The sequence below is a fragment of the Diceros bicornis genome, chromosome 9 (genome assembly GCF_020826845.1).
Source record: "Diceros bicornis minor isolate mBicDic1 chromosome 9, mDicBic1.mat.cur, whole genome shotgun sequence".
Taxonomy (NCBI): domain Eukaryota; kingdom Metazoa; phylum Chordata; class Mammalia; order Perissodactyla; family Rhinocerotidae; genus Diceros; species Diceros bicornis.
In genome coordinates this window covers 75,347,753-75,363,748 of record NC_080748.1, presented here as the reverse complement: position 1 = coordinate 75,363,748, position 15,996 = coordinate 75,347,753, and the positions used below count along the sequence as shown (strand labels likewise).

The following is a 15,996-nucleotide window of genomic DNA, read 5'->3' as shown; positions in this document are numbered from 1 at the left end:
CATCACTTATTCATAAAAACTACAGTTACCCAAATGTAATGTCTCCAATGCCTGTTTTCTGTAACTGAAAACTTGATTTCCTAGAGGCAAGGGTCAGAGATAATTCAACTTAAGGGATAGCAAGGAGAGGCTGGTACTGAGATTCTAGCTCAGCCTCGTCACGGGGATGCAAACACACTTGTGTAAGGTCCCCCCAGTGACCCTCGACTCTATCAGCAGCTCTTGGTCAAGGACCCCTTACCAGAGGGCGTCAGCCACCCCAAGGCCCTGTGTGCTGCAGCCCCTGGCTGGCTAGCCTGAGGCGTGGGAACCCTGACAGGAGTAGGCACCGCAGGAGAGCACTGCCACCGTCCTCTGACAGTACTCCAAAGGAGAACAAGGTGGACTCTGTTTCTCCTATAATATGCTTTCCAAAGAGAGACCAAGCTGAACGAGAAAAAAAACCTACAGTGATGGAGATAAATCTGTATCAGTTTTCTTTCCCTTTTTTTCCTAAAACATCCTCTATGATCGGGACATGTATCCCCATTCCCTCAAGATAACTCTTACTCAAGAAAATGAATGAAATCCCACTTTGGCATTCTACTTGCAATTCAATTACTCTGTGACACAAGTAAAACAACACTCATTCCAATGAGATTTATGGCAATTCCTCTCGCTGAAATTCTCTTTTGCTTGTTTTGTTCAAATAAGACTGTGGTTTCTTTGACTTCCCTTTAGCTAAGGGTGTCAAAAACAAATGGTTTCTTGGGTTCTTACTTCCCAAATTCTGATGCTTGCAGAAAGTGATGCCCACCTGAAAGGTGGCCCTGACCCAGCCCCATGCTGGGTTGCCCATTTGTGGCCGGCAACTTCCCAGGCCACACGCACACCCTACGGGGAGGGGATGTGGCTCACTCTGCCCTCCTCTTCACTGTAACTATTGTTACCTATGAAGGCCGGCTGCCTCCTACTCCACCGCCAGCCTGCCGCAAGCTCACTGTCAGGTCCCTGTGGGTCAGCACAGCTCTCCCTGTCACCTGATCTCTCCTTCCCAGAACTGCCGAACCCTGCTGATCGTACCTGTTGGCTGAGCGAATGTTTCTGGTTTTACGTTCCTGCCCAGCTACAGGCTGTGCAGCAGCCCCCTGTCTTGGCAATCCTGCTTGGTTTAGGTTTTGGTACTGAGAAGGCCCTCACTCCAGGCTGGATGAGCTCCTTTGCTTATATCTTTCAGAGTACTCAGCAGAATTAGGCACCCCAAAAAAGCTGGTTAATTATTTGATTGCCACCCAATATTTCATTCTAACACATTTAACTTTGGTATTTTGTCCCATTTCCAATCTACTAGCATTAGAGGCGGAAAGATCTGACATAGTACCACTCTCTAACACTTTTTTAAGTGAAAACAAGTGTTCTTTTGAAAGAGAAGTCCACTGACCACACCTTCACATTCAGCCCTGCTCTAACCGCTGTGGGGCACCTTCTGTGTCGGGCTCTGTGTCGGTAGGAAACAAGGCAGGCGTGGTAGCAGCCCTCGCCGACCTCACCATCTACCAGGGAAAACGGACAACACGCAAATCGCTAGACCAGGCCCCAACTCACTGCAGTTAGAAATATTCAGAACAGAAGCACAAAGTGTACCTCAAAACAAATACGTATTAGCCAGGGGATTGTTTTTATAAGAGGAGCATTCCGGAGTTTAGGTGGGTTTTTCAGAGACAGTGGAGAGGATTCCTGAGATGAGAAGAGAGAGGAGAACCTCACTGAGATGTAGATTCTCTCATACTAAACACATTTTGCTATTTATCAGCTAAGATTGAAAGTGTCTTTAAAAGCTTAAAGCCATTCTCTACTTGGACCAACGGATATTTCAGAGGACATGAGTGGAATCCACATGATGGGTCTCATGTGGTATAAACATACTGAGTGGTAACATATCTCACCTGGGCAAGCATCTCGTGAGCACCCAGATTGTAACATGTTTTCCTGGGCAGGGATGGAAGAAATTACATTCATGGTTATGATTATAACACACCCCTTCCTCCAGGTCTAGTCCATCCTCCAGGGAAAGCCAGTGATGTAACTCCCTATTTAAAATCCTGCCACGGTTCTTTAATGCCTACAGCATAAACGCCGATGGCCATGCACTGATGGAAGGCCGCTGGGGAGCCTGTTTGCCTGCTCCCCATCCAGCTTCTTCCCCAGGCGGTGCCCCTGCCCCACTGGTCACCTTCCACTCCAACCTCGCCCACCTGTGCTTCCCCAAACTGGATGCACTTTTCACCACGCCACATCTTTACGAAGGCTACTGCCCCCAAGCCACCCAGCACTGGCAGTCCCTTCTGAGTTTCAGTAGCACTGGGACACTTCTATATAGTTGACTACAGCCGTCAGCGGGCCTGGCTCCCTATACTGGGCTCTGCACCACCGAGGGCAGGAAATTCTACCTTATTTATCTCTGTATTTCTAGAACCTAGCCCAGTGGTTAGCCTGGTGCAGAGCAGACAGCTGAAAATCGTTGACTGACTAAAAGGAAGGAAAGATGAATGGAAGAGAAGATGTTGAAATTGGTAACAGTCCATGTTTATCCTCCTTTTGTTAAGTCCTAGCTGTGGTTTAGTCTTGTTTAACTTCCTTGTCCAATTTTACCTATGTGTCCCATTAAGTATAAACCAAAGGATCATCTCCTAAGCTTGGGGAAGGTTCAAGAGAGAGAAACTTGGTAAGTCTTTTTCCCTTTGATTTAAAAAAAAATGTGAAGCCAATACGACAAAATTTCATTATCTGTTAACTTTGAGTATAGGTATAGTATAAAAATCCCCAGTTAAAAAGGAAAAAAGGGGAGCTGGCATGGTGTCACAGCGGTTAAGTTCGTGCACTCTGCTTCAGCAGCTCAAGGTTTGCAGGTTCGGATCCCAGGCGCAGACATACACATTGCTCATCAAGCCATGCTGTGGTGGCGTCCCACATATAAAAATATATAGAGAGGAAGATGGGCACCGACGTTAGCTCAGGGCCAATCTTTCTCACCAAAAAAAAAAGAGAAAAATGGAATGATGTATATGCTTATTTTTAAGATAGCAGACATTTAAGCACATTCGATTTTTAAAAAGAGTTTATTGGGTGGTGCTTGGTTTTGCCATATTCCTGAAAGGGGCTGGGATGGCATCTGCCATGGGTGATGAACTGGTAAAGGTGCTGTGGGTCTACTCATTGAAAAATAGTATGAGTGGACTGTGAGGAACTAAAAATCCATAAATTTAACAATAGCAAATGTACAACAGGTGGCAAAAAATTTCTATGGCTGTATGTTAGACTATTACTCGATTTAATAGGGGAGGCACATTCTTTCTTAGAATATTCTTTGTTTTCAAAATAGATGGACTACATTTCCTGTATTAAAGGACTCTCACTAAAATTCCTTAAGTATTTGTTTACATCAGAAAAAAACACAAATAATTCTATTTTTCTAGAAAAATAGAAGTTTAGAAAATTACTAAGTTTCTTAATGCAAAATGACTGATATTTAAATAAAGAAAACACAGCACATTTAATTGAAAAATTAAGCATAAAAAGGTTTTGTTAAGTCAAGCTGTCTTAGTATGTTACTAATAATATTTTGTTAATAATAATAATAATAAGATTGTGTCTAGCCTCAACAAACTAACCAAGAGATAATACATTAACTATAAATTTCTAAACGTTATTGTAAATGTCTTGAGGGCAAGAACAACATCTTTTTTCTCTTTTACAGGCTCTCTGGAACCTATCACAAGAACTACCAAGAGTCTGTGTAACTGTATACCAAGAGTCTGTATAATCATGAGCAAATAACGCCAGGGAGGACTCTGTGTCTTCATGCAGTGACGGTCTATAATGGCCATTTTCAAGATAAACAAGAAACACAAAAAACAAGATTTAGAAAATCAATGAATACGGAAGCACATGTTAAAAACAAACTCTCATGTAGTTACATCTTTTCATAACAGAGTAAGGAAGAAGCAAAGGCTGTTTTAAACTGATACCGACAACATGTTAACCTCACTGTTGTTTTCCGAGAGTAACAAGGAAAATGATTCATTAAAAAAGCCCTCAAGACTTCAATTACACACATTCTGCTTGTTATCACTTTCTGACACTTTTTTTTTTTCAACGTGCCAAAACTAAGAACTATCTCACCTTTAAATACCTCCTCCCGCTAACGGCTGCTCCATGAGGAATGTGACTCACGGTTCTATCAAGTAAACAGTAAGAGAACAGAACTCTGTTTCTTTTCACCTGAATTTGAGAGTATTAACTTATTTTTTAATCTGTACCATAAAAATCTGACAAATGCTGAGTTATCGGGTTTTATTTTCTTATCGTGGGAATAACATTTTTCTAGAAATTCTCTAATAGAGATAGAAGAGAACTACGGCTCCTTAATCCATCTCTCTATCCTAAAGAGCTGCTGAAATGATCAGTCTGAGCCGAGAAGTTGCAAGTGTGAGGGGCTGGATCAATTCATCAGGCACATTCAGCTAGTTTCGTTCAGAAGCATTTATTGTGGCCAAGTCCAGGAATGGCAGTGGGAGCCCTGCCCAGGGGCCCCTCTTGAATTCCAGAAAAAGTCAGGACACGGCTTTGCCGCAGAGACTGGGTGCCTTGGTCTGACTAGAGTTTGTTTACTCTGGGACAGGAGATGGGGAGGTGACGGCCTGGATGGTGTGATCAGCTAGGAGATGCAGACCTTGACTGGCTTTCATGAGAAGAAAGCAACGTACGCAGAACTAAATGTAAAAGTGTTGTTATTGGGATGCTCCTAACTTACTTTTATAGATTTTTACAAACTTTCTAGTTTGAAATAATTTCAAACTTACAGAAAAGTTTCAAGAATAGCACCAAGAACCCGTGATTACTCTTCATCCAGATTCACCAACGATTATTTTGCCACAGTTGCTCTCTTTCTCTCTGTCTACAAACATTCTCTCCCTCTCTCACACTTATTTTTCCTGAGCCCTTTGAGATTAAGTTGCGTACATCATGTCCCTTTACCCCTTAGTACTTGAATGTGTATTTTCTAAGAAAAAGGATATTCTCTCCCTAACCACAGTCAGTATAGATAACAAATCCTAGAAACTTATTAACATAAAACTACTATCTAAACTACAGTCCAGTTTCATCAGACTTTAAAATGTCCTTTCACCAAAAATACTTCTCCAGTACAGCAACCAGTCTGGGATCATGTATGACATTTAGTTAGCATGCCTCCCTAGTCTCCTTTAACCTGCAACAGTTTGTAACATCAGTAATGTTGAAGAATATAGGCCAGGTATTTTATAGAATGACTCTCAAAGTGAGTTTGTCTGCTTTTCCTTTATGAGCAAAGTTATGCATTTTTGATTGTAACACAGAACTGATATGTCATTTTCAGGGCTTGCCCACACTGCTCTCTGTTCCATTATTGGTAATACTAATTCTGATAACTTCGTTAAGTGGTACCCAATTTTTCCACTGTAGAGTTACTATTTTCCTTTTGTAATTAATAAGTAACTTGCGGGGAGATACTTTGCGATTATATAAATAGCCTGTTCTTCATATATTGATGATGCTTCCTTGAATTGATTTTTACTCTGACAGTTGCAAAACTGTGATTTTGCAATACCCTCATTCTTTCTATATTTATTACTTTACATTCTACTGAAAGGAAAAGCATTTCTCTTTCCCTTATGGATGTATGTATCTACGTAAATATTTATCTATTAACGTCAGTATAAACTCATGGATTCTTCACCCTCAAATGGATTATATTATAGTACTGTCCTTATTTACTTTCATGCTCAAATCTGATGTCTCAGACTGGGCCAGTGGGACTCCCTCAAGCGGCTCCAGTATGCTTGTGGCATGCCCCTTCAGTTATGGAGGACTTCCTTAATTCTTCGTATAAGGTGGTCCAGGGTCATCTTGGCCTTCTCTACCCTGGGCCTGGGACCCAATATTTCTCTAAAGAAGGTGGTTCCTGTTAGTGGGCAAAAGTACTCAGAAGCTAGGTCTGGGAGCTAGGTATGCTCAGTGCTACTGGGATGTCATTGCTTCTGATTCCTCTCGGTTGACAGAGCTAAGACACGTATGTACACACACACACACATACACACACACACACACACACATTAAATCATGAGTTAATGCGGATATCTCTAATTCCAATCTAACCCCACGGGTTCTTCCTTGCCTTAACCTGTTCTATATTTGTATTTTCCTTCTAGCAGAGTAAGATCAACCTATTTCCTCATTTGCTCAAATATACAATACATACAAAATTTTAGAATTGCTGTACTCAGACTACTATGACAAACAAACCTAAGAAGAGTCTGAGATTTGTTTGCAGTTCGTTTTCTCTTTAGACAGAAGGCATATTATGTTCAAAAGTTGCTGAAATTAATTTTTGCCCTTCCCTATGATTATGTTATTCATTTAAAATACAGTTGGACCATTTATTTCTGTTTCTTTTTAGTTTTACGGTTGTCTCTAATGTTGATTTACTTTTTGAATATGTAAAACATTAACAAGAGAAGCACCACTCCCTCCCCGTCCTTCTGCCTTCTCTCCCATCCCTTGCAGGGAACCAACTGCAGTAGTTTCTGTATATATAAAGTACTATAGATTTTAAAATAAGCAATCACAATGCACTTTTTTTCAAATCATGCCTTCCTCAAACTCACAAGACCCACAGTGGCTAATAAAGGCCCAAAGTGTCTTTCATATTTACAGATGGCAGTTTAACAGCTATCAATATCTTTGTATTTATATGCTTGATTTCTTTCAAGTCTTGTTCACCAAAACTGCTTCAAGTTTGTAAAATGGATTTAGGATAACTACCAGTGTTACCAGTTACCTGTTCCTCAGAAACCTCTAGAGGAGGGGATGCCTGCTGTTCAGACCGCCGACCATCCTGATAGTTTATATTTCGTCGCTGACGTAAAGGAGGGAAAAGACGATTCCAATTGATCATTCCTCCCTAAAAAGAGATCAATACATAACGATCAGACAGAGAAGGAGCAGAACCATCATACTGCTTGGAAGTGCTTTCTCTTACAATGTAGTCACATCTATAGACTGGGAAATAAAATGTCATATTGATCTGCTGTACACAAGCAATCCAAATCCTAAAGCATCATTCCATCCTTCAATCCGTAGGATGAAACCTGTAGCCTGCAGCAGGCGCACAGAAAGAAAAGAAGGTAACAGGTACTGACAAAGTTATATGTGGAATCTGGCTCTGGAAGGCAGAGGAAGACACACACAGACATTCCTAACCTCAGCCCCACTGTGTCCCCAGTGACGCTCCCAACTCCGCTGGACCCTCAGGAGCTCAGGGCTTTGCTGGGTGTGACAAGAAAGAAGACATGGAGAGGAGGCTAATTCACTGCTGGCAACCAGAAACCTGGAGCTCCCTTCGGCAGCTCTTTAAAATGCTCCTCCTCTCCCTCATTCTATTCTGGCTCCTCCTTCTCCACCTCCTCCTCGTCCTTATTCTTCTTAAGTAAATTCTGAGCACGCTCAATGGAGGCAGACTGCAGGTGGAGAAAAAACCCAGGTTGAAAGCAGGCTAGAGAATGTGAAGGTACACCTTATACACAGGAACAAGAGGTTCAGAAGTAAGGACCAGAACCATCCTCTTGAGTGGCTCTATGGATAAGAAGATTGATGGTAATGTCACTTTTTGCTTATTCTATGTCATCAATGAAAAGAAAGCCACCGTGTGAAGAAAAATAGGCACTGCATGATGCTTTTCAAAAAATCCATTGTTTTTAGCTATATGCCATTATTTTAACTTATTAATTTAAATCTCGATTTCTAGATTTAGGAAAAATTACAGATTAAGAAAACCTTAAAATTTTCCTACTATAAAAAAATGCTAGAAAAAATAAAAAAATATTTCATTTGCATAGCTGAACATAAAGCAGATAAATAGAGGCCACAAGGTGCCAGAAACAAGCTCTGAAAAACGGGAGCAGTAGGCAAGCATGCTGCCAAGGATGGTGCTGCAGGGTGGGCATATCTTGCTAACCCAGAACCAACTGGTTTTTATCTCCTATTTGGGGTCAGGAGACGGGGAGTTGGGTCTGAAAGAGCTAGTGACTCTGAGCTCATTACCTACTTAAAGGTACAACCCTCAAACAGCAGCACCTCAGGGAAAGAGAGGACGAGAAAAAACGAACCAAAAAGCCGATCTTCCTCAGGTAGGGAGCAGGAATCTTGGCCTGCCTGAGAATTAACAAAGAAGAAACTTGGGGTTCAAATTATACTACATTTGTGCTCTAAGAATCCATCAAAAATAACATAAAAATTGGTTCTGGGATTAAGATGGATATATCTAAGGAGCCAAGCAGAAGTAAATGCAAAAGGACTCTGGAGAGAGACTCTCTTACCCTGTGATTAGGGGATTTACAGATAAAACTCCAGTGGAGAAAGAACTGGAATCCAAAATTTCAAAACCCATGAGGAAAAAAACCATCATAAGCAGCAGTCTGTGTACAATAAAAAGAAAGATTAGCTCCCCAAGAACTTAAATTTACAACAATCTGAAAACAACTACAAAATAAGAAGTTTTAAAATGACTAAGATATAGGAGGACTTAAAAAAAAAAGATATTATGAAAAAAATTTGAAAAAATTAGGGAAATTAAAAATAGAGACATTATACAAAACTGTTCTGGAGAGATACTGGTCGAAATAAATTCAAATATTAGTGATCACAATAAATATACATGGACAAACTCACTAGCTGAAAGGCTGAGATTCTCACTTTTGAAACCTCTCCTACTCCCTGCAACAACAGACAAAGCTAAAATGTAAAGACATAGAGAAGTTGATGTAAAGAGATTGAAAAAGAAATATTACAGAAGTACTAACCAAAGAAAGCTGATGTTGCTATATTCATGTCAAATAAATAGAACTCAAGAGCAAAAAAGACATTAGGGGTAAAATCACTAGGATACATTGATATTATTTATATATAGCACAATATCATCAAAATATAGAAAGCAAAAATTAACAGAGCTATAAGAGAAAGGGAAACATCCAGACATATATTTAACTTTTTGGCATAGATTAATATATCAAGCAGGCAAAAACTAATAATATAGAACACAAATAACAAGTTTGTCTGAAAGGATGTATATAGTCTGTACTCAATATTTAGATAATACAAATTCTTTTCCATTATACAAAAAGTATTTATAAAAAGTGACTGTGCCCTAAGTCCTATATAAAGTGTTCACAAATACCAAAACATAAATATTTTACAGACTATAGTCTCTGACTACAATGAAATTATATTAGAAATCAATATCAAAATTACAATTAATACAAAAAAAAACAAAAATTCACACACTGGAAATCAAAAATGGAAAAAATCATAATGGAAATTAGAAGACACCTAAAGGTGAATAAAATTGAGATGATTACCTATCAAAGCTTGTCAGACATAATTAAGTAGCTGATGTAATTTTAAAATATTTGAGCTTAAATAAAGAAAATGAAGACTGAAAATTAAAGAGTTAAGTATATTCAATTTAAGAAGTTAGAGAAAGTAACAATAATCTAAAGAAATTAGAAACAATGAAGTAGCAAGTTGAGAGCAAATGTTAATAAAATGGAAAATAAAGACACAATAGAAGGAATCAATAAAATCCAATGTTGGTTGTTTAAAAAGTCAAGTAAAATGGATAAACCTGGTAAACTTGATGGAAAGACAACGGAAGAAGCACAAATAATATTAGGAATAATGTAAGAGATATAATGGCAGATATTAAAAAATCATAAGAAAGCTTTATTCATATCAATAACTTTGATGAAACAGACAATTGTCTAGAAAAATATAACTTACTAAAACTTAATAAAAAAGAAACAGAAATTGGTAATCATTTTTGAAAACTGTTCAGGAGCCATCTACTAAAGCTGAACACATGTGTATGCCTCAGCAATTCTGTTACCAGACCAAACGTGGGTCCCTTCTCGGGAGTTAAATCAAACTGCATCAGAAGTAGTTGTTTTACAAAGCAGAATTTTTATTTGCAGCATGCAGCATACGCAGGAGACCATAGAGAATAATTTCACAAAGCTATGGCCCCCCGAGCACGGGGAGGTGGGTACCTTTATTTGGGGTAGGGAATGAATATTCAAAGGGGAAGTTTCATCATCGCATGCAGAAGTGGGCATAAGCTTCCACTCCTGGACAACAGAAACGAAAACACACGTCAACAAAAGGCCGGACTAGAATGTTCTCAGCAGCAGTATTTGTAGTAGTCAAAGACTGGAAACCACTCAGATGTCCATTAAGTAGAATGGATAAATTATGACATATCCACATAATGTAAAATTATACAGCACTTAAAAAGAACAAACTACAATTATATGTAACAATAATGATGAATCTCTCAAATATAATGTTGAATAAAATAAATAAAACACAAAAAGTACATTTGTATGATTACTTTTATATAATGTTTACATCTCTGTATATATGTTATACTTCAATAAAAAGTTACAAAAAGAAATAGAAAAGCTGACTACTTCTAGCCATTTATGTAATTGAAATAATACTTAAAAATCTACCCACCAAAAATCTACAGGTGAAGTCTACCAAATCTTTAAAGATTTGCTAACTTATACAAATTGTTCTAGAGAACAGAAAAAGAAGGAAAGCTCCCCACCTAGTTTTTTGAGGCTATATAACATTGTTTCTAAAACCAAACAAGGCCATTGTAAAAGAAAGAAAAATTATAGAACAATTTGTTTTTCATTTGTGGACAGATGCAACAGTCCTAAAAAAAATGTTAGCAAATTAACCCAATAATGTTAAAAAATAATCATTTTATCTGGTATGATGTATTATATTAGAATTTACCTCAGGAGTCTCAGAAAATACAGTAATATAATTCATACATTAAAGGAGAAGACCAAATGCTCACTCAACAGGTATGAAAATAATTTGATAAAACTTTGTCCCCATTCATGAAAAGACAAGTCATAGCATCATGAGGCCCAAACCAACCAATCGTGAAAGAAAATGCAGAAAGATGGAAAGAGAGAAACAAAACTGTCATTCACATATGATGACCGTCTATCTAGAAAATGAGAACTAATAAGAAAGTACAAGACAAAAAAAAATTAATAATATTCCTTGACTGTGATCATTGAGAAAATGTAACTGCAAAAATTACTATTTGGGGTGAGCCCCCATGGCCTAGTGGTTAAGTCTGGTGTGCTCTGCTTCAGCAGCCTGGGTTTGGCTCCTGGGCGTGGACCTACACTACTCATCAGCGGCCATGCTGGGGCGGTGACCCACATACAAAATATTAGCTCAGGGCAAATGTTCCTCAAGCAAAAAGAGGAAGATTGGTGATGAATCTTCCTCAGCAAAAATAAATAAATAAATAAATAAATAATTATTTACAAATAGAAATAACAACTATTAGGTACGTAGGAATTAAATCTAAGAAAGATCTGCAAGATCTCTAGGGAGAAAATGGTAAACCTGACTGAAGGATATCAGAAGATCTAAACGAGTGGAAAGAGCACATTCCTGCCTGGGAAGACTCCATACTGTAATCTTTCCATACACTGCCAATTCCAGTCTATAGAAGAGACCACTGGTTGACTCTCAATATCTATACTCCCTTTTCTTTAAAAATAGGATTTTTTTTTTTTTTGGTGACATATGGCTACTACGTTTCCCAGCTTCCCGCCACATGGACTAAGTTCTGTCAACAGTATGCCAGCAGAAAGGGCACATGGGATGTCCAGAAGAGACCTTACAGGCAGAAGTGTACCCTCCCTTGTCACTTCCTCCTCCTTCCTGGAGCTCAGGCGGCCATCCTGGACAGTGAGGTGGAAGCCCTGTGCTGAGGACAAAGCAGCAGCCAGAGGAAAGGAGCCTGGAGCCCAGCAACTTCATCCCGCTGCCCCACCAGCCTGGGCTGTCAACGTCTGCACTTCTTTTACATGAGAGACAAACCTCTACCTTGTTTAAGTTTCTGTTATTTTGTGTTTCTGTCATATGGGGCTAAACCTATTCCTAACTGCTATATATTCAAAATTAAAAACTGTGTGTGTACTTTGGTGGAACTAGACCACCTGAGGTTGAGTTAAGGGTCAACACTAGACATGAATATTTTGAAGAAGTATAAGAGAAGATTCTCCTCTACCAGTTATTAGGATTACTGTTACACTGTAGTAATCAAAGTAGAATGGTATTTGCACATGATAGCCAAACAGTGCAAGGAACAGGAGAGCGAGTCAAGGAATCAAAAGCAAACACGGCCTGAGTATCTGATAGAGGAGGCACTGCACATCAGCAGGAGAGGGACGCACCATTTAATGAATAGTACTGGGACAAGCGGGTATAGGTATGGAAAAGATAAAGTGAGACCCTTACTTCATACCATACACAAAAATAAGTGTATTTAAAAATGAACTCCATAGGTTAAAGATTTAAATGTGGAAAGCTAAACTGTTAAAAATTTTAGAAGAAATAAGAAAATATTCTTTATGTCACTGGGGTAAGGAAAGGATTTCTAAAACAAAAATATAAAGAATAAATCATAAAGCATTGCTAAAAATTACTACAAGTAATTACTACAGGAACTTTTAAATGATTTTAAAAAAACAGAAGACATAGTACAGGTTAAGAGAAAATGTAACATATAACCGACAAAGAATAGTAACCAGAATACATAAAAAAAACCCTTATCAATCAACAAGAAAAATAAATGACTAGAGAAAAAAGCAGATAATGTATACAAACAGACAATTTACAGAAGAGGAAACCCTAAGTCAATAAACATAAGAAAAGACGTTTGACCTTACTAGTATTAGGAAATGTAAATTAAAATAACATTAAATTATTTCATACCTACAAGATTGGCAAAAATAAAAAGTCTAACAATACCAAGTATGGATGATGTGAAGGAAATGGGAATTCTATATATTGTTAACGAGAAATTGGCACAAACATCTTGCAGAGCAATGTGTCAAGATCTAGTAAAACTGAGGATGTTCTATGACCCAGTTATTTTAGCTCCAGGTAGCTACGAGTACCTAATGGGGCATTTATGAGGGTGCTCTGTGAAGTGTTGACTATAATGTTAAGTAAGAAAATGTAAAAATGTCAACTGTCCCTAAATAGGGAATAAATTAATAAGTGGTTCTATTATATAAAAGACTACTACTATATGAGTAGCCAGAATAAATGTATTAGATCTACATGTATAAATCTCAAAAATACAGTGTTAAATGAACAAACCTTAAGAATATGCATATACAACACATTTACATAAATTTTTAAAATACTCAGAACAATAGTGTACCATATTTAAACTATTTTATGGATATATGCTAGTGGTGATTTTGCCCCCCAGGGCATCTTTGGTTGTCTTGTAGGGGGTGGGAGGTGGGGAACAGGATGGTGGTGCTGCTGGCATTAGTGAGTAGAGCCTAGGGATGCTCCTAAGCATCCTAGAATGCACAGGACAGCTCTCACAACAAAGAATGGCCTGGACCAAAACGTCCACAGTGTGTAGGCTGAGAAACCCTGATGTGTACACATGTGGTAAAGACACAAATGCCCAGGCATGACACCAGCTACAGGACAGTGGGAAGCGGAGTGAATCTTCAGTTGAATCTGTAATATTTTATTTCTTCAAAGGGAGCGAGAGAGAAAGAGTAGACAAAACAAAACAAAAACCCAAACCCTCTACTCCAGTGATAGTAAAAAAGTGCTTAAAAAGCAGAAAGCTACAGGAGCTCTAGGTTCTAGGATGTTTTGACACTAATCTGCTCTTTACGAAGAGTTAAATATGAGTCTCTACAAACAGGAAACGTTTCCTTCACTTTGTCTTCTTCAAAAGCAATAACCACATATTTAAAAGAGGAAAAAGGAAACAGCTTGCATTTTGAACAGCCATTTTATGAAATAAATATCTGTTATTAGTTGGCAAGGAGATTTCCAAATGAAATGAAATTTCTTATGAAAATAAATAAGCAAATGACTAATTTTCCAACTGAGGGGAGTAAATGTTCGTAACATTTTATCCAGTGGAAGTTACATGGAATAGAACGCCACCTCTAAAGGCGTTGGAAGGTTTTGGAATGGGATAGTCAGACAGTGTCTATACTGACAAGTGTCCACGCTGAGAAGCCAGGTCAGAAGAGCTCACTGTGGTTTCGGAGCTCATGATCTCCTCAGGGGAAGGCAGGACATCCAAAAAACGAAAGATCACAACAAGGCAAGGTGGTATATCGTTAAGAAGCAAGCTGTGTGGCAACAGTTAAAGGGCTAGAAACATTCGGATGGGCATCGACCAACCACAGCCAAAGTGCAGGAGTAAAACCTCAAAGAGGATGGGGGCTTAGCTGAATTTTAAAAGATGAGGATGATTGCCACAATGGAGAGGAGAACCAGGCATTTTTGTCAACCTGCTCAAAGACAGGGGTCTGAGAATGGGTTTATGCCTACTTTAAGGGCCAAAGCAATGCTGAGGAGTAATGAGAGAGGAACAGAAAGGCAGAGGAGGCTGAAGGATTGTGAGCAGTCTCTAGAGCCAGAATACTGGGTTCAAATTCCAGCTCTGCCACTTACCGTGCGACCTTAGGCCTTAGGGTTTTTAAAAACTTCTCTGAGCCTCAGTTTTCTCATCTGTAATGTGGGAGTAATAACTACACTCACCTCATAAGGATATTATGAGAAATAAATTAGTTAACACATGTAAAACATTTAAAACAGCTTGAAAACCTCTAAAAGCTTATTATATATTTGCTATTATTACTATCCAATATTTGCATTATACTTTATAATGTCTTGTCTTCTCAACCGGACCCTAGGATCCTGGAGGGCTGCGATGGGGTAAGATTTGTACATACTCCCCAGGTGGCTGGCACAGCTCTAAACTCAGTGCAGCCTGAGCCGATTTCTCAGCCAAGGAGGTATTCCGTCAGAGTGAAATAGAGAATGATCACAGAGTGGGCATTACGAAGGTGAACGTTTAGAACAATTAAAATTCTTTCCAAAAACATCCTCTTACTTAAAAAAGGTTGGTCATTGGGAAAAAAAAATGCATCCTTTATTCTCAGTCTTTGGGGATCTGAAAGCCTTTATCAGTGTGCTAGGTTTTGAAGTGTAAAGCAGGCAGGTAGGGCCACCTCCACTGTACTGTCTGTGGCTGCCTGCAGACCATGTCGGGAAGATTTTGGGAGAAGGTGTGGGTTCATCAGGAATGACTGATGTTTGGCGATACTTGCCTTAGGCACAGAGAAGGCGAGGCAGCCCCTATACAAGGAACTACTAACCCTGCTATAGACCATGGCTTTCCAATATTTTGCACATTATGGCACATACAGAAAAAGATACATTTGTGTGACACACAGGACAGCCAAAGCTATCTGCAACTAGCCTGGCAGCTTCAGACCCTTCCCAGCTGCCCCGAGGGCTAAGGGGATCAATCTCTCAGCAATTAGCAGATGTTTGGTCTTGTCTAAAACGTCCATAAGACATTCGGTCCAGGCCAAAAGGTCCTTGATGTTTGGTCCTGTCCAAAAACATTTGGCAAGGACCAAATACGCTCATGGACGTTTTGGACAGGACCAAATGTCCTACAAGGTCTCAGCCCATCTATGATCATGACACAGCGGCTGGGAAGTTCTACCACAGACCCTAAGGAAATACCTATACTTAATGTGAGCAATTTACAATGGCGATGATACGCCATGGAGTTCAGGGACAGAAAACACCAGATTGTTTCAGTTGCATTGGTTAAGGTAAAATAAACAGAATTATCGGGTGTCTACTAATGTACTTGGTAGTACCTTAAGCAGTGAAGCTAGAAAGAGAATTAAGACAATGTCCTTGCCTTCTAGAAGCTTATAGTCTGGTATTCTAGCCATTAAATAGTTTTCTTCTTCTGGGTTACCAACCACGCCCTTTGCTTGATCCAATGGAGCCTGCTCAGTTCTCTGCTTGACTCCTGGCAGCACT

The 15,996-nt window shown here is 39.1% G+C and overlaps 1 protein-coding gene across 1 annotated transcript in view; it reads right to left on the bottom strand.

The window, feature by feature from the left end:
* UBAC2 (UBA domain containing 2) overlaps positions 1-15,996 on the bottom strand; it is a 166,695-nt gene that overhangs the window by 9,758 nt on the left and 140,941 nt on the right. The window contains exon 8 of the mRNA XM_058548419.1: positions 6,857-6,979. Coding sequence (XP_058404402.1) covers positions 6,857-6,979 — 123 coding nt within the window. The remainder of the gene's footprint in view (positions 1-6,856; positions 6,980-15,996) is intronic.